The sequence below is a fragment of the Heptranchias perlo genome, chromosome 6 (genome assembly GCF_035084215.1).
Source record: "Heptranchias perlo isolate sHepPer1 chromosome 6, sHepPer1.hap1, whole genome shotgun sequence".
Classification (NCBI taxonomy): Eukaryota; Metazoa; Chordata; class Chondrichthyes; order Hexanchiformes; family Hexanchidae; genus Heptranchias; species Heptranchias perlo.
The window spans coordinates 45,935,342-45,955,594 of NC_090330.1; the positions used below are offsets into that span (position 1 = coordinate 45,935,342).

General features: G+C 44.3%; 1 protein-coding gene across 1 annotated transcript in view; it reads right to left on the bottom strand.

Annotated features, from left to right (window-relative positions):
- The window catches only part of LOC137322520 (neuronal PAS domain-containing protein 2-like), a 112,748-nt gene that overhangs the window by 54,968 nt on the left and 37,527 nt on the right, over positions 1 to 20,253 (bottom strand). Inside the window, exons 2-4 of the mRNA XM_067985447.1 lie at positions 11,489 to 11,542; positions 3,611 to 3,759; positions 88 to 179 (exon numbers count right to left, since the gene is read on the bottom strand). Of these exons, the coding sequence (XP_067841548.1) occupies positions 88 to 179; positions 3,611 to 3,759; positions 11,489 to 11,542 (295 nt within the window). The remainder of the gene's footprint in view (positions 1 to 87; positions 180 to 3,610; positions 3,760 to 11,488; positions 11,543 to 20,253) is intronic.

Sequence of the window (20,253 nt, forward strand, 5' to 3'; positions counted from 1 at the left end):
GGTTAAATAATTCTATCAAACGTTAGATTAAAACATATGAAGCAAATCAACTGGATGCTATTCCTGAAGTATATTTTCATGAGTCACCTCTAACATCAGTTGTGTAAATTCCTCATTGCTCAGAAACGAAGGCTTCCAATTATGCTGGATAGTACTTGTCTCTGTCTGTTCTGAAGTTTCTAAAAAAAGCATTATGGTCAGCTTTAGTATTTTACTGTAACAGGAACGTTAACGCTGTCCCAGCGTATTGTTTGCACATTAAAGTTTTAAACACATACTATAACAAGATATTGTACAGCATAAACAATATAGCTTTTTAAAAATTAATCATATCCTCACAATAAGCATGACCTCAGTATTGTAATAAGACAGCTAAAGGGAATGATATAGTAAATAGAACAGACGTTTCTTTAAGTATTCCTTTTAGACAATCCTTTTTAAAAAAAGTAAACATGTACTTTATTATTTCCACAAATATACCAACAATAACCACTTTCCCATTCAGAAAACAAAGAGGCCAGTTTTATAAAATAATTGTATCCTATACAGAAGTAAAATATTTGTTGCATCTACTAGTTTAACATCACAGCAATATATGGGGCTCTATTTTAGCACCCGCTATCGGGTGCGTTCCTGGCAGGGGGCTCCGAAAATCGGGGAATCCCGGAGCGGGTCGGGAGCCCGGCTCCAACCCGCCCACTTCCGGGTTCCCCACAGATGCGCCGACGTGCGCGTGCAGCCCACGCATGTGGGAATCCCGCAGGCAATTAAAGCCAGCGGGGTGCCACTTGAGAGTATTTACCTAGGTATTTCAGGTCATTAACAGACCTGATTAAGGGAATATGTCAGGAGGGGTGGGATTTTAGAAACAAATGGGACTGTTTCCCATACCGGGGGAAACACTCCCAGTTGAAATGGACGTATTGCAGCTATCAGCCTGTGGCAGCTGCAAAGGTCCATTTGACAGGTGGTGGTGGGGGGAGACCCTCACTCATTGCAGGAGGCCAATCTGTCACTTGGGACAAAGTTTGGCCTCCACCACCCTCCTCCTGACAAGAAAATTCACCAACTTGCACACTTATCCCGGGGTCCAAAGACATGTACCTACCTTGCGAACCCCCTCAGATGTACATCTTCCGGATGGGGGCCGCTGTAGCTGCAGTCATGACCTCCTCAGAGGGCAAACAGCATCACCAGCCTCGCCGGCCAAGCCGTCCACCTCTGACATGTGGAGCTCCACAACACAGTGTTGTGACACATCCACCTGCACAGCAGGAGGGAGGGCAACCGCAGAGAGAGATGCGTCGCAGAGGACACTACCCTCGCCACAGGGTCCACAGACCCAGGCTCAGCTTCCTGGACCTCTCTGAGCAGCAGTGCACACGGAGGCTCAGAGTCACTCGATATGTAGTCGTGGACATCTGCAGCCTCCTTCATGTCGAGCTGCTCCCAGCTGGCCTGAGCACCATCTTCTTACCTGTCGCTGTCAAAGTCACCACTGCCCTCAACAACTTCTCCTCCACATCCTTTCAGAGTGCCACCGGGGACATCGCCGACGTCTCTCAGTCGTCTGCACAAAAGAGCCCTGCAAATACACCTACACCCACTTTGCAGTGACACAATGGGTGGCATCAGGTGTGAGTCTTCATTTTGATCCTCAGGAACAGGCATTATTGCACAAACCAGACAAGATTCGCAAAGACGTGGCAGTAGTGGTGCCAATATAATATGTGATGTGAGTTGGTCAGAAATTAAATCGAAGTAAAAACCATGACAAACCCTCAAACACCCTTGTGCATCCCCTTCATGCTCACAACACGTTTGCCTTACGCTTCCTACTGCACATATGTGATGCATGCCCTGTGGCTGCAGCACAGGTAGTGGCAGGTTGAGTGAGGCTGACCATGAAAGAGATGCATGAGAGGGTGAATATGAGATAGAGCCATGAGATTGTATGAGGATTGGGTTGAGTGGTAGTGGCGGGATGAGTACTGGCGAGGTGAGTAAGTGCAGGTAAGATGAGGATGAGCTTTGAGTGGGTATGATGGGTGATGTGACAGAGTAGTGTTGGCAGTGCAGAAGGAGATGTGGGGTGGGGGCAGTGATGTGGCAGACGGAGTGTAGGGGAATGAGTAAGTGTACTCACTTTGGCTGACCTACTTAGGTCATTGCAGCGCCTCCTGCACTGTATGCAGGTGCGCAATATGTTGGTGGTGCAGGTGACCCCCTCTGCCACCTCGAGCCAGGCCTTCTTGGTGGCAGAGGCAGGCCGCTTCCTCCCGCCCGCCGAGGGGAAGATCTCTGTCCTCCCCCTCCTCCTCACCCCATCTAATGATACCTGGAGTGAGGCATCATTAAACTGGGAGCAGCCTTCCCCCTGGGCTGCTCCATGCTGTAATATTTCCTATTTCTTGCAGCATCTGTCAGTGGAGGACTGCCCCTTTAAATAGAGCTCCTCCAGCTGACAGATCTTACTGCGCATGCACAGCCCGCCTGACGCACAGATCAGCAGTGGGGAACCCGGAAGACCAGGTAAGTGGATCCAATTAGGCTCCGATCGAGCGGGGGGCAGACTGATTTCGCCGGGCGCGTTACCCACGTGCCCAATAGCCCCCCCGCCGCGAATCCGCAGCCCTGGTAACATCGAGCCCATGGTTCTTCACATTCAGTCAGCTACATAACCAGCTGGCCATTTCTTGTTTGGTCTATTGAACTATAACATTCACAGTATAAAAGGCAGTGACATACGTCGTGCTCGAGTTATAATTGAAATCAAAAAATGTTTTATGATACCTTTCCCACATAAATTATTCATGCTTGAATTATTAAAAATCACAGTAATCCTTTAAAAGAGTTAACTAACCTGCTGAATTTAGATGTAGAAACTTTATGTGAATATTTAAAAATCCTTTTAAAAGCAGAATGACTATATTTATGGATTAATAAGCACAATATTTTCCTTTCCTCCCCTCCCACTTTTATTTTTAATATTCTTTCCTCTTGCTTTAGGCTTTCCTGAATAGGCCATAGATTCCCTATCTCACAGAATCTGCTGCAAAGCCTTTGCTAATGCTATTTTGCTAGGCGATGCATAACGATAGCACAGGATGGTGACTGAATGAAGATATTCAATCCCTGTAGAGTTTCACGTTGCTCAGAAGCTCCATCTTTTGGGTTGACCAAGATTGGGAACTGGTGGTGTGAGGAATTGTAGGTATGGATCTGCATCCTACTGCTTCACAACACAATGGAGCTTCAACACACTTGTATCATTAGACAACTGTTATTTTTATTTAGTCGTGCTGTGTCCAACCAAAATATAATCTACAGTAATATGCTGATTTCTCTTCTCCGTTGTTTGAGGATGATGAAGCACACTATAGCCACGCCAAGCCCTCCAAACTCAACTACTGTTCCTGCTGAGATCAGTTAACTCAGTGCAGAACGGGAATTGAACCTGGACCTCTTCTAGCCTGCATGACTGAGTAACATACCCATGGTGCTTTTACCCACTCAGCCAATAGAGGAAGGGAAGAGGGGTGACTTCAAAAGGTTTTAAAATGTGTTAAATTTTAACCTCGGCTTTTGGGTTAGATCAGTTTTAACTTACCATTGTGTTTTTGTAAGAAGTCGATTGTCTTCTGCAACACTGTAGATTTGTCCAGCTTACGGATACTGCCCGGAAGCATGGCACTGAGTTCTTTGATGAGGACATTGAACTGATCGCGTCTCTTTTTCTCAGACTTGTTACGTGAAGCCCTAAATTAAAATATAATAAAACATAACTCAACATCAAACAGGACACAAGACATATGAACAAAATGATACAGATGTAAGCAGGACCAGTCCCTGCTCTCACAAATCTTTTTAAACTTTTGGTTTCACCCTTGACTATAGGATATCTGCTTTCATTGGCAGATAGAAAGTCAATCAAATACCTTTTACCAATCAGACTAGGGCTCAGCTTCAAGCCTGATCGCAAGGCAGCAACTGTAAGTTCTTGAGTCTCCTGTACCATTAGTACAATGATCATGCATTGCTTTCTCCATAGACAATGATTTCTTTTGTGTGCTAACTGTAGCAAAATCAGAAATGTGTTCTTTATAAATGCATTTATGATTTTGCTACATCTAGCATAGGAGGAGAATATCCCACCCACCTTGGAAACAGATTCCCAATATGAACTATCTTTAAGGACCAGTGGTTATGCCTCATGTAGACCTGGTAATCCTGAATGCAGTAGGCCCAACACCTGCAGCGTTCAGAATAAACCAATTTCCAGTTTGGGTCCTAAAAGAAGAGTTAGGTCCTTTATTAGTATATTCAAAGGGTCCAACGCCTGTTTTAGGCAGCTGACAGGCACGCCTCTACAGCATCTGAACCAATACGGCATCAGATGTGTTTCCAAGCGCGGGAGGTTGCCCCCCTAAATTGGACCTCTTTGCACCCGTTTACTGCTTGGGAAACGAGTGCAATGAAGTGCAATATTATCCGCATCATATTTTATTCTTATCATCTGTGTAGATATGTCCAAACCTGTGGTCCTCTTTTTTATTCTGGTTTATACTGAAGTCCCACCATCGATGGAATACTTAAGTAATTATTCAACTAACAAAGAATTCCACATTAGAGTAGGAGTCAGGCGAAACCTGCTGAAATGAAACATCAGAACTAGGGGATACAGGCAATGTGCTACAACAATGATGCATTAGTTACAGGAATATCTTATTACTTTCTCCCACCAAAATCAAAAAAAAATTCTTATGTGGATGTAAACGTGTATAAAATTTGCTATTCAAAGGTCATCAAAATACTTGAGGGTAAATTCAGCGATTGTACGTTGCCACCAGAGAGCTGTGCTCAAAAGGACCGAGGGCTGGAGAATCAGCACTACAGTGACTTGCTCTATCTTTAATCTGTATTCCCTTCCATTGAGGGCAAGTCCTCACTGACAGTGCGTAATCACTGAATTTAACATTCCATATTTGTGCATACAGGAAATATGAGCTATTCTAAAGATTTATATAGGCTTTACCTACTCTCCTGACACACCTCATGTTTGTACAATGTTACATGTGTGGCTGAAAAATGCAAGTAAACCTGCAGAGCCAGACATTAAAAGTGTATTGTACATTTTTAGGAACTGCTCACTTCCTGGATCTGTTCAGTATACCCTAATGGGTGCATGAGCAAACAATTGTTTATGATCAGAAATGATCATTTTTAAATTATTGGGCAGCATAACAGAGAGAAGATGGAGATGATTTCAATGGGGGCAGAGATCTCACTAATTTGACCCAGGTGATTGCGGGGACACAGAAGGATTTGGAGAAATTGTTCTGGGGTACAAACTGGCAAGTTAGCAATTTTTCATAGCCTAATGCATGCTTTGGCAACCCTGGTTCAACAAATGTTGGATAATTCTTCATTTGAACTTCTGCACACAAGGAATAGCACTGACACGGAGATAGTTCCACTGACAGGAAAAGTGAATGTGAAACTTCATCTTGGCATTCATACACACATTCTCAACACAGAAGTGCAGCTTTACCAGGTCTTGTGTTCCTGACATAACTATGGAGGTGCAGCTTAAGGACAAGCAAGTATTGTGATGCAATCCTTCTGAAGATATTGAAAAATCTTCCTGGATTTTGGCAAGAAGTAGGGCACTCCAATCAAGTCCACTTGACCAGGGGCAAAATTTGATTTACTTGGCAGCCAACTAACAAGGTTACAATATGTCATCACTAGGCAGATTTATACTTAGTGGAATACTTTATTTGCCAACAGTAACAAGTAGGTAGAGAGTTATTGAGGACTCCTGTTTACTGGCTATCTTCATGATCTGCTTTCCCCAGTGCACATCATCAAGCTAAGGAGCTGATGTACACTGAAGAGAACTTCTTATCTGAAGAGAACTTGATACTCTTATACAGTAGGAATAGGTAGGAAACAAAGACTATTAGAAATGTTACCGCTAAAGGAGGCCATTCGGATCATTGTACTTGTGTTGGTGTTTGCTCCACATCTGAGCCATTTACTCGAATCCCATTTCACTGCTCTTTCACTGTACCCTATAATAACACAATATGAGTAATCTCTTTCAGAGAATTGGGGGGTTAAATTGGTTAACCCCTGAAACCGGGTGCGAAGTTGCGTGCGATACGTGAGATTCATACTTCCTGATAATCTGCATGACTGCTGTGTGCAGCCAGCGCTACCTGCGCTGTTGAACGGCTGCATGCACCAGCAGGGGGGGCCAATATGGGGCATGGCCAGCACTACTTAAAGGCAGCCTGCACCTCTTAAAGGGGAGATGCACTGTCAATTCAATCAGTGGTGAAAGAAAAATCTAATGGTTGGACCTGAGAGACAGCGTGCACCAAGGTTCTCGGATGATGCACTAGAGGCCTTGGTGGACGAGGTGGACGCACGGCGGGCCATCCTGTAGCCTCAGGGTAGCAGGAAGCCCTCCAGACACCATCTGTGGAGGTAGTGCAGGAAAAAGTTCAATGATTTGACACGAGTGGTCAAGGTGAGTGAATTCGAGTGTCAAGTGGCACATCCTACCAACTACACAACTGTTCCACGCACGACACCCCCATCACGGACCCATCAACATACACTTTCCATCCGTATACAACACTGCACTTCGGATGCTGCATCTCACCATCAAATAGTACCACGTTTGCAAGCTACACACCCACAACTCACAGGTCACACACACTGGCAGCTATTCTCCATGATAGCCACATCATCCCAACACCTTGCAGGACACTCACTGACAGACTTCCCTCTGTCTTGCAGGAGAAAGTGGCGCATAACAACCGGCAGCAGCAAAGACCTGGGAGGGGACAGTGATGGGGATTATCGGGCGAGCCGTTGCTGCGGCCGTGGCCACTGGCGGTGCTGGAGGTCATGACGATGAGGGTCTCTGCAGACCTAATCCTCCTTCTTGTTTCCCACTTCTCGTTCATCCCACAATGTTTTCTGACTCACGTGCTGCAGATGGTGTCAGCATGTGTTACTTTCTCCACCCCCGCTCCACAAACAACCCATCTCCCTTTTTCATGAAGCCACACAGTCACTCGCAGCCACCAGCTCAGATATTGACACTACATGTACTGCAGAGACTTGGTTAGAGGAGGGATCTGCACGTGGTGAGACAGCAGACACAAGTGCGCAGGAGCCGGGGGGGGGAGTGGATACCACAGGTACCAGCTCGCCGGAGGGTGAGGTCGCACACTAGTTCTGCTGTAGAGGAGTCAGATGAGGACTTCGATGGGCCAGGCTACAGAAGGTGGCTGATGGGCATATACACAGCCAAATGCTTGGTGCACTGGAAAGTCTGCCCGAAATGCTCCACAGGGCATGCAGGAGTCCACCTCGAACTTGGCACAGGGTTTTGCGCAGAGCTTGGAGCCTATCATTTCCCACGTGGAACGAGTGGTCACCTCCATCAGCACATCCGTGGAACCCACCATGATACAATGCCTGATGACCGATGTCACTACTTCATTACAGCACAAACATCTGCCATCCAAGGTCTGACTGCTGCATTTGGAGCTCAGACTGCTGCCTTGGCTCTGGGTTCCACTGTGGAACGGGGCTTCCAGGGCATCACAGCAATCCAGCAATCTGTTCTCCAGCAGAACACCAGGATTGCTGAGGCACCGCCCCGTGCGAGTGGCAGTAGCGCCATGGCAGTCGAACCTGCTGACCTCTCTCAGGATGACAGCATTCCTGCTCCCACCCCTGCCACTCCACCAGTGCCCCTGCTGTTGCCTGTCAGCTAGCCAGGCCAGACTGCTGCAGCCCATGCAGAGATGGTGCAATATGAAGCCAAGCCATCCCGTCCCAGAACTGCTCCAGTCATCCTCCACGGCAATCCGCACGCTCCTCAACTGAAGGTGAGCAGCCTTCCACCTCCCATTCTCCAGCCACTGGAGATGCACCTCGTAGGAGCACTAGGAAAGGAAAAGGCACACGAGCAACAGGCACTAAGGAAATGCACAAGGGTGAATAGTGTAATGTTGTATACATGATTTCATGTGTTAGTTTATAAATTTGTATTGGAAGTCGCAGTTGGTGGTGGTTTTTATATATGCGATCAGCTGTGGGAGGAAGCAATGTGTAATCATAAGGATGGCGATTTGATGGTCATATGGGAGAGGAAAGGTGGAGTGTAGGACTGTTGGTGACTTTTTTTTTTATTCGTTCATGGGATGTGGACATTGCTGGCAAGGACAGCATTTATTGCCCATCCCTAATTGCCCTTGAGAAGGTGGTGATGCGCCGCCTTCTTGAACCACTGCAGTCCGTGTGGTGAAGGTTCTCCCACAGTGCTGTTAGGAAGGGAGTTCCAGGATTTTGACCCAGTGACAATGAAGGAACGGCGATATAGTTCCAAGTCGGGATGGTGTGTGACTTGGAGGGGAGTGTGCAGGTGGTGTTATTCCCATGTGCCTGCTGCTCTTGTCCTTCTAGGTGGTAGGTCATGGGTGTGGGAGGTGCTGTCGAAGAAGCCTTGGCAAGTTGCTGCAGTGCATCCTGTGGATGGTGCACACTGCAGCCACAGTGTGCCAGTGGTGAAGGGAGTGAATGTTTAGGGTGGTGGATGGGGTGCCAATCAAGCGGGCTGCTTTGTCCTGGATGGTGTCGAGCTTCTTGAGTGTTTTTGGAGCTGTACTCATCCAGGCAAGTGGAGAGTATTCCATCACACTCCTGACTTGTGCCTTGTAGATGGTGGAAAGGCTCTGGGGAGTCAGGAGGTGAGTCACTCGCTGCAGCATACCCAGCCTCTGACCTGCTCTTGTAGCCACAGTATTAATATGGCTGGTCCAGTTAAGTTTCTGGTCAATGGTGACCCCCAGGATGTTGATGGTGGGGGATTCGGCGATGGTAATGCCATTGAATCTCAAGGCTAGGTGGTTAGACTCTCTTGTTGGAGATGGTCATTGCCTGGCACTTGTCTGGCGCGAATGTTACTTGCCATTTATCAGCCCAAGCCTGGATGTTGTCCAGGTCTTGCTGCATGCGGGCATGGACTGCTTCATTATTTGAGGGGTTGTGAATGGATCTGAACACTGTGCAATCATCAGCAAACATCCCCATTTCTGACCTTATGATGGAGGGAAGGTCATTGATGAAGCAGCTGAAGATGATTGGGCCTAGGACACTGCCCTGAAGAACTTCTGCAGCAATGTCCTGGGGCTGAGATGCTTGGCCTCCAACAACCACTACCATCTTCCTTTGTGCTAGGTATGACTCCAGCCACTGGAGAATTTTCCCCCTGATTCCCACTGACTTCAATTTTACTAGGGCTCCTTGGTGCCACACTCAGTCAAATATTGCCTTGATGTCAAGGGCAGTCACTCTCACCTCACCTCTGGAATTCAGCTCTTTTGTCCATGTTTGGACCAAGGCTGGAATGAGGTCTGGAGCCGAGTGGTCCTGACAGAACCCAAACTGAACATCGGTGAGCAGGTTATTGGTGAGTAAGTGCCGCTTGACAGCACTGTTGACGACACCTTCCTCTCTTTGCTGATGATTGAGAGTAGACTGATGGGACGGTAATTGGCCAGATTGGATTTGTCCTGCTTTTTGTGGACAGGACATACCTGGGCAATTTTCCACGTTGTCGGGCAGATGCCAGTGTTGTAGCTGTACTGGAACAGTTTGTCTAGAGGCACAGCTAGTTCTGGAGCACAAATCTTCAGGACTACAACCGAGATGTTATTGGGGCCCATAGCCTTTGTTGTATCCAGTGCACTCAGCCGTTTCTTGATATCACGTGGAGTGAATCAAATTTGCTGAAGACTGGCTTCTGTGATGGTGGGGATATCGGGAGGAGGCCGAGATGGGTCATCCACTCGGCACTTCTGGCTGAAGATGGTTGCAAATGCTTCAGCCTTGTCTTTTGCACTCACGTGCTGGACTCTGCCATCATGGAGGAAGGGGATGTTATGTGGATCATATAATACACTATCACCAATCTCTATTCATTTCTTCTGCAACCAGCTAGTTATCTTCAGTTCCTCTTCTTTCTTTAACTAGTTTCAGTTGAAAATCCACAAGAAGAGGACTGGGTGTCACAGTGGATTTTTATCTGAGACCTAGTTCAAATGCAGCCTAGGCTGATGGATGAAAGTCTCCTGTCTGCTGGCTGTCAGAGTCAATGTGAAATGAGTGTAGGCAATTTCAATCCAACTCCTAATGGCCTGGGTTGACACCATAAAACTGCCCCTAATTTGGCACCAAATTGGCAATCTCACTCAGGGAAGCCACAGTACGTCTAGTGCAGTAAATGGTGCAACAGGGAGTGCTCTTCTGAGGTAGCGACTACAATGTTGGGCAGCAGTGAAGGAGCTATGCTTTACATTTAACTGTTGTAATATCTGATCTGAGGTGGTTTATTGCTAACACTGAGAGACAAAATCAAAGTGTTCCATTGCCTAGCACTAGTATTCCCTACCTTGTTAAGCACACAATTCTTACTAAAGCCACAAGATTTTCAATAATAATGCTGACTTTTCATTAAAATTTTTTGTGAAACCCTGAAAATCCATGGCTATTCTGGCCTACTCCCACCGTGACTTTGGCATGCGTCCACTGGCATGACCAGAAACTAGGCTGGAATTGTGGTCTGACTCCCAAAGATTTAGGAGGACAATTTCTTTTCTCTGAATTTTTTAAGTGAGAGGCAGCTACAATTTGAATTTACAAGGGGGCCACTTGGAGCAGCTACAACTTGTTTCTGGGGGGTGGGGTTGGTGGGGTGTCTGACAAACCACACGGGGCAGCTCTGCTGGGCATTCCATCATGTTTGATATGGTAGGTACCCTAAATGTGTCCCTAGTGGTGTGCTAATTAACACTGAATGGTCTACCAGGGTTAGTGGTAGAGGTTCCTGGTGGGCATGGTCCCAGTATAGTGCCTAGAATGCCACCCCATGAATTTTCGGGGCCAAGTTATTTATCATCCAATTTTAAAAGATATGCTCAAGTCAAATTTGCCATTTTTGGCAGGAATTCTACCATCAATGTGGCAAGTGTTTATATAAATTCTAATAATTACACAGAGATCCTTATTGTTCTATCCTGCTGGAACTACCAATGTTGTATCCATCATCCAGCTGACCCAGAAAAGTGGTAGGTCAGATTAGGGGATCAATTCTCTTATTTAAAAAAAATCAGATAAATACCCTCATACAACTCTTTTAAGATCAACCATTTCAATATCCCAGCCGTTGATTCTTAAGTACTATTTCTTCTTTGGAAAGACTGCACTAAATAATAAAAGCTCATGATTCTGTCACTATATTCCCCAATTTAGTCATCCATTCAAATAAATTTTCTAAAATAACTTCACATGACCAGGAAAGACAGAAGAAAAACACACACACAAACGCTACAATTGAAAATTGAAACAGCTTGAAATGCAATGCTTGCTTTCATTTTATTCTTTTAAAGATCACACAAAATCTCACCTCTTTGCCTTGTCCTTGTCATCTTCATCCATTAGTTCTTCCACAAAACGGTCTCTGTAAAATGAATAAAAACCTTTATTATAGTTTTCTATTAATGCAAAATCACATCACCAAATTTCTATTCAAACTCATTTTTCTTTTTACAGATTTAAATGAGTGTTGTTGCCATTCTAGTTCATTAACTGCTTTCTCCAAAAATGTCAGCTACAATAATTCTGCCATGTTGTCTACCAAAGACAATTTGCACTGTGGCAGACACAGTGCAGCACAAAAGCTTTACGATGACTGTTTCAGATTAGCTTAGGTCCTATTCAATTTATATTAAAAATGATAATTAGCAGTAGAACAACAGTATTGGTTCACCATTCATGATATCATTTGCGCTCTTCAGATAAGTGTTCTTGACAGTAGCAACAACAGTCCTTTAAGAATAAAATAAAAGTAAAAATTGTTGCTTCCTACTCATAGTTTTATGAATTAGACTCCCTCACCAATGATACAAAGCTCAGCTTAGAAAGTTGTTTATAAATGCAAACATTTTGAGTTCTGAATATCCCTTGCTCATCAGCAACATCCTGAACAAAAGAATTTGAAGTATTTTAGGGAAGATAACCTTCAAATTAATTAGTCTTACCACTGGTGGTGTTTCAAAGATCAGATACAATGATAGTCACTGATTACATTTGTTTAGTACCATGTGCTCCTCAGAAAACCGAGACTGCAAATGGGTGGAATACACAGTCCTCTCAGCTCGTTCACACAAGGTAGCCTTGGAAAGCTATCAGAAGCAATGTTCTGCTTTCAATTAAATTTGAACCAAAATGGATAGATACTCTGGAGTTTTGTTCAATTATCTTTGGGATAAAGCATAAATTATCCAAATTATCCAAACTTTTCTCAGGAACTTAATATGAAGGTAGAATCCATTATGTGCAACTTATTTGTGGTCTGTGAAAGGAGTAGCCTTTCCTCACTCCATGCTTTCTCATGATCCTAAATAAGCAATAACTTGGCAGATTACAGCTGAATTGCTAATATTGCAATTGTACAAAACCACTACCACCACATTAAGACATCTTGGGGCCGATTTTCCTCCTTTCCTTGCCCCATCTTAAATTTCACGATGGGCCAATTAGGTTTATGGGTTTAGCTAATTAGCATTTGTTGGGCGAGCGTCAGACAGTACTACCGCCTCAGAATTGGCAATTGCTGCAAATCTGGGGAAGGAAATTGTGTGCTGCGGCAGGTGTCAAGGCTGCAACAACGTAAATTCCAGCTGTTTTGCTGGCCTGCACCCCAACAGTGCATCCCTGCTATATTGAAAAATTTTACAAAAATACTTATCCGGATTCTGGAGGAAGCTGTTGGCTGCCCTTTTACAGATCCTCCGATCTAAGGGGCCAGTCCCGCCCAGTTTGCATGGTGGACATCAGCTTGGTTAAACCTTACAGAATTTCTGGAAAATGATGCAAGAGACATTGTGATGTCACTCTCGCATCATATGAGTGCATTTAAATGATCCTACCTCTGTCAGATGGGAAATCCATGCCCCCACCTGGTTAACTCCAGGAAATGTGTATCAAGTGCAAACAGGGTGGAGCCCCAGTGATACAGGTCTCCTTTCCCAAATGTCCTGGCAGCTAGCATACCGAATGTTAGGCAGAGGAAAATCAGCCCTTTTGCTTCTATATTCTTGGAACCAACAAAAAATTGCAAACTCGTTAGATTTTTAACAGGAGTGCAAACACATTTTTGGCACCTCAGAAAAGTGAATGCCAGTGACTGCATTTTTCTTAATTTGGAATTGGTGAGCGTAGTGAAGAAGGAAAAATGCTCCAGTATTATCAAAAGAGCATTTATTACTCAACAAAACTTCCCTATCTCAATAACCATTAAAACAAAAACAATCCCTTTATATTTAGTTGCACTGGCTAATAGAAAAAAACTTTACAAAATACAGAAATATGAGCACAAAATTGAGCATGAAAGAGCTTAACCATAACACAGAATTTTCAACAGTTAAGGTCAAAGACCACAAAGTATATCTTAACAAGATTTCCTTACAAGAACTCAGAATGCACTTCAGCATAAGCAGCATAACTTTCCACAGCTCCGCACCATTGGCACGGCCTTGCACATTGCTCGTAATTTATCTGGAAATCTTTGGGGGGACAGAAAATCAAATGCAAAGGACCCACAATTTTTCGATAAGTCGCCTACTGCATGTGAGCCCCTGCCAGTATCACGAGGCCTCGGAAAGTTCCGTCCATAAAATGTTCACAAGTGTAAGGCTTTGGAACTAAATACATCCAACATTAATCTAGCCATTCTATGTCGGGTGTAATTTGAAAAAAGAACTGTAAATGAAAAATTTATAGCAGCTACTTTAAGTTTCTTTTAGCACCGATGAAAGTGGTTAGAGTTTCTGCATCACAAAAGCGGAGCAGTGTTACAATTCATTGGAGAATCCATTTCGATTTATTTTGAGGTATTGGACTTTTGAAGTTTCTAGCTGGTGAATTCCAGTGATCATTCATTAAACATACTTGGGAGGTATTTTTTCCACTTGCTGTACTTTTTATTTTAAGACTTTGGCTGACTACTAGTCTCTCTCTATTCTTACTATAAACAAATGTACTGCTATATTGTCAATAAGGATTTGCCTGTGCTGGAAGACAGGGACATTTTATAGGTACACTACCTTAGCTTAAAAGTGTTTAGAATACAAAAGAAAGTTGTGCAGTGACACAATTTGTGCCAAAATGCATCCTTGTATTGCATATACATCACTGCATTGCCTGAGTGTGATGTAAACAAATAGCGGCTATTCTGGCTCTTTTCTCTCCCCATGACAAAGGCCGTGCTCCCTTAAAAGTGGGTATGTTGTTCTGAAGAAGATACTTCCTGGTACAATATGTTCAATTCTTGAATACCCAGTAGGAGAAATATACATTATAATTTGCAGCGAGGAAAAATCTTTATGCTACTGCACATAGAGTTCCATATTAGCACACTCCAGCAGTGTAGAATATTTTCCCCAGTCGTTCCCACAATAATAACTTCTTTTTCAGGTGCGTCATAAGAAAAAGTCATGTACTCATGTATACTATATTTTCAACTGTTGATAACTGTCCCAATTATAATTTACAGCAACTCAAGGAAACTCAATTATTAGCATCTTATATCTGCCATTATCACGTGCAACTAAGAAAAGTTGGCAGGCTTAGAAGTTACATCCAGCTTACCTGCATTTTGTACAATGAATATTTTACCTTCTGTTTGCAGCGCTATGTTTGAGTTTCATTTTCATACCTTTGCTTTGAGACTCTTAGTTTTTCTTGCAGGTAATAAGGATGCAACAAAACTATGTCTACCACAAACGGTAAAATAAACAAGTTTCCTTGCAGTCGGCCTGAACAACAAAGACGAACATGATCTCATCCTTATGACTAAAACCAGGGTAAACTGTAGCCAAAATGTAAACAAATATAAATGCACAGATTCGTGCAAAGAACTAAATGAAGTTTCAGGCTATCTATAATTATAATATGCAGCCATCTTTCAAAATGAACTCACACTTGCACTTCCTCTATGCTGAGCAAAAAAACACACACATTCAGAAACTGGATTGTTTTGGAACCCTTCATAATCACAATCCATCTCACAAATGGTTTTTTGCTTGGCCCTGTCTAAAAGCACACTGGAAAATAAATAAAAATTATTTTTTTTTACAAGCAAGTGTAGCCCCACCCTTGACCCAAAGAATTATTCGGCTGATTGTGAAAAGGACAATTATGATGACACATTGGCTTTACCGACAAGTCTTGTTCTACTAGACTTTTTCATTAGTTTTACTAGGCTAAAATTGTGCTGTTTTATCTCTGGGACCTGTAATTTAAACCAAGCCCAAGCTGGTTTAGTTTCAAACCAGTTCTTGTGGGCACAGGTCCAAAGCACAAGAATGCCCATAATTTAACATTGAACAATAACTGATTCAAAACACCACAAATGTGGCCACTGTGGGTGCTACAAATTTGGGTCTTGCCGTAGATATTTTTGGGGGTATGGCAATGGTGGTCACTCCCATAAGCTTTCGGAGGCTTCCTCCTTCCTCAGGTAAATGTTCAGGAGCTCCTTGAAGCCTACGCATTTATACATATAGAACAATACATGGTGTTTACAGACTGCCCCTGCAACTGCCCGTTGCCAAGGCAATCACCGTGTTCAGACAGAGAGGTGTCACCTGCAGAACCCCCGAATACACATTCAACAAAAAAACAAAACAGGAAAAAAAAACAGAGAGAGGCAGAAACATCCGGAAGGCAGAGAAAGCCAGCAAATGACCCATTATATTAAAAACAGATAACATTTGTTCGCTGGTGGGGTAACGTGTAGCGTGACATGAACCCAAGATCCCGGTTGAGGCCGTCCTCATGGGTGCGGAACTTGGCTATCAATTTCTGCTCGACGATTTTGCGTTGTCGTGTGTCTCGAAGGCCGCCTTGGAGTACGCTTACCCGAAGGTCGGTGGATGAATGTCCATGACTGCTGAAGTGTTCCCCGACTGGGAGGAAACCCTCCTGTTTGGCGATTGTTGCGCGGTGTCCGTTCATCCGTTGTCGCAGCGTCTGCATGGTCTCGCCAATGTACCATGCTCTGGGGCATCCTTTCCTGCAACGTATGAGGTAGACAACGTTGGCCGAGTCACAGGAGTATGAACCATGCACCTGGTGGGTGGTGTCCTCTCGTGTGATGGTGGTATCTGTGTCGATGATCTGGCATGTCTTGCAGAGGTTACCGTGGCAGGGTTGTGTGGTGTCGTGGACGCTGTTCTCTTGAAAGCTAGGTAATTTGCTGCGAACGATGGTCTGTTTGAGGTTGGGTGGCTGTTTAAAGGCGAGTAGTGGAGGTGTGGGGATGGCCATCCCACCATCAAGCTCACCATGGACTACTCCTCAGAATCAGTTTCTTTCTTGGACACACGAATCTCCATCAAAGACGGGCACCTCAGCACCTCACTCTACCGCAAGCCCACGGACAACCTCACGATGCTCCACTTTTCCAGCTTCCACCCTAACCACGTCAAAGAGGCCATCCCCTATGGACAGGCCCTGCGAATACACAGGGTCTGCTCAGACGAGGAGGAACGCGATGGACACCTACAGACGCTGAAAGACGCCCTAGTAAGAACGGGATATGACGCTCGACTCATCGATCGACAGTTCCGACGGGCCACAGCAAAAAATCGCATAGACCTCCTCAGGAGACTAACACGGGACGCAACCATCAGAGTACCCTTTGTCGTCCAGTACTTCCCCGGAGCAGAGAAACTACGCCATGTTCTCCGCAGCCTTCAACATGTCATCAATGAGGACAAACACCTCGCTATGGCCATCCCCACACCTCCACTACTCGCCTTTAAACAGCCACCCAACCTCAAACAGACCATCGTTCGCAGCAAATTACCTAGCTTTCAAGAGAACAGCGTCCACGACACCACACAACCCTGCCACGGTAACCTCTGCAAGACATGCCAGATCATCGACACAGATACCACCATCACACGAGAGGACACCACCCACCAGGTGCATGGTTCATACTCCTGTGACTCGGCCAATGTTGTCTACCTCATACGTTGCAGGAAAGGATGCCCCAGAGCATGGTACATTGGCGAGACCATGCAGACGCTGCGACAACGGATGAACGGACACCGCGCAACAATCGCCAAACAGGAGGGTTCCCTCCCAGTCGGGGAACACTTCAGCAGTCATGGACATTCATCCACCGACCTTCGGGTAAGCGTACTCCAAGGCGGCCTTCGAGACACACGACAACGCAAAATCGTCGAGCAGAAATTGATAGCCAAGTTCCGCACCCATGAGGACGGCCTCAACCGGGATCTTGGGTTCATGTCACGCTACACGTTACCCCACCAGCGAACAAATGTTATCTGTTTTTAATATAATGGGTCATTTGCTGGCTTTCTCTGCCTTCCGGATGTTTCTGCCTCTCTCTGTTTTTTTTTCCTGTTTGTTTTTTTGTTGAATGTGTATTCGGGGGTTCTGCAGGTGACACCTCTCTGTCTGAACACGGTGATTGCCTTGGCAAAGGGCAGTTGCAGGGGCAGTCTGTAAACACCATGTATTGTTCTATATGTATAAATGCGTAGGCTTCAAGGAGCTCCTGAACATTTACCTGAGGAAGGAGGAAGCCTCCGAAAGCTTGTGAATTTAAAATAAAATTGCTGGACTATAACTTGGTGTTGTAAAATTGTTTACAATTGTCAACCCCAGTCCATCACCGGCATCTCCACATCATGACTCCCATAAGCGACATAACCATCGTCAGTAGAGATGTGCCCATACCACCCAATCTCTAACTATATGATGGTGTAACCCGGGGTATAATAATAGTAGCCCTAGTGATCAGAAATGGAAATGTGTGTCTTTCACACATATGCGCCCACGTATGCCTCTCCAATTTTTTCCAAGGTGTACGGAGAAGACATTTGGTAAGACATAGCCAGATACCAATCATTAAGCTGCTTTAGTTCAGAGCAAGTGAACATACAGTTATGATTAACAGTTATGATTGGACTCACTTAGTTCAATCATTACAACTTGTTTTTAAGTAATAATACAAAATAATGAACACAACACTTCCCACTGTAGTGGGATGTTTTGCTTGACTTAAACAAAATGACCCGTAAATTGCTCCGAGTGGTGAATCAACAGTGGTCGCCGCTCATTAGATTTAAATTCACCCACTAAGTTAGTACGTTCTTTTTGGCAGCAACTTCCTTGAACTGCGAGTTCAAATAACAACAGCGTCTTTACCGGCCTGTGTGAGTGGTGAAAGGATCTCTAAGGCCCCTCAGCCAATCGGCTTGAAGCAAGCCACACTGTGAGAACCAGGAAGTGCAGTTCATTCCAAAACAGCGCAGACCAAGATCCCGGATGAGCTCGATAAGGTATTATAAATTGACATAAAGAAAGCGTAATAAAGAGAGGATAAGATTAAAAGAATCAGATAAAAGAGACAGAAGGAAAGAACTATTAAAGTCAGGAGTAATGAGACTCCACATATTTAAAAGTTAATTTTTAGTGGCAGTCATTAATACTTACCACGCTGTTAAAACTTAGTTTAGACTTAAAAAACTGAGCGTAGCTGTTATGTGGCGATATTAGTTAGTTTCCAGCTGGGCAGGACAGCAAGTTGGTGCTGGTCCATTGATTCTATTGATTGCAGCCGGCGATATCCCTTTAAGTCAAAGCTGTCAGATCACCAGCGAACTAGGAAGAGCAAGTTACGGATTTTCACGTTTGACTGTGCATGTGCGATCGCCGGAACTTGCTCTTCGATTTCGCCACTAATAACGGTGGGCGTTGTTGGGCGCACCGTTATTTTGAAAGCAATTTCCAGCCCAACAAGTTTTAATTACCATCCTGCATTCTAACTTTGAGCATGGCGAAAGCTTGCACTTGCAGCGTTCTGTTTAAGAACGTGCCTATCAGTGAGTGTTTTTGTCTCTTGTTTATCTCCCTGTGATATAACCCAAGACAGGCTAATTAATTGCTTATTGTTTACAGTCTTTAGGCAAAGAAAAACTTTAAAGCCTGGCTCATTAGCATTTAAAATATTTTTTGTCTCAGTGCCTTTTTTAAAAAAAATGTTTGAATACACATTGCTTTTAAAATGCAACATTTAAATGTAACTCTTTTTTCTAAATCCTTTCTGTGGAAAACTGATCAAAAAATACCATAAAGTAACAATGGGAAATGGAAATGTCACACTGTTAGGATGAGAGCATTAAAGCATATTGTTGAGGCAGTGTAGATGGAACTTTACTCTGCAGCTGTACCTTACCCTGATATAGAATAACTTGCCATCTCCCATGGCCTCCCTGCTCCTACGGAAGTTGATTTTCTGGTAGTGCCCAAAACGGGCACAAAGTCGGTAGAGCAGCCACTGTGCTTGCCTGTTTGTGCCGGCGTGAGGCCCAACCCATTTTGAGGCCCAGGCCTCATTAGCACGCCACCGTGAGCTGCCAGCACCAAGCTGCACCTTGCCAGTTCTGGGAGGACAGGAAATTGGCTACCTCCCACTCTGTACTGCCCATTCATACCTATACCTAAGACAGAGTCATATTCACATAGCTGCACGTCTATGGATTAATGCTCAAAGGAGAATAACATCCAAAATGGCATGAAATCAGTTAAAGGAGATATTAAATGTCTTATTATGCAGTTTCATAGATCTTTACAACAGGACTCCAAATGCCAGTGAGTCTCCTGCCAATATTTTATCTTTACCCTTTATTTTATTAGTCTCTAATTATTCTTTCTTAGTGTAATTATGTAGGAAACGAATAGAGTACTATCCTAATCATGGTGTTGTCATTTTCTGTGATGTGCTGAACAGCAGTAGATCTTTCTCTAATTTCATTTATTTGGCTTTTGCATTTATTTAATTCACTCCCAGTTATTTTGTTCCCTTTACACTCAAAACCACATTCACAACTCATACTGTATATGCAGACCGGCTGTGAAGAGGCGTTATGTTTCTGCAAAGTGGACAAAAGTTACATTTCCTCCTTGCTATATGTGATCCATAAGCATGGAACATCATTCTGCATGCTCCTAGCAGTAACAGTTTCCTGGGGTCAAGTGGCTTTTTCCACTTCCTTCTTATGCAGAAGCATCTCATCTCCACTTGGCTTCTCCAGACAGACCCAGTCAAGGTCAAGACCTCATGTTCAGCTGTCC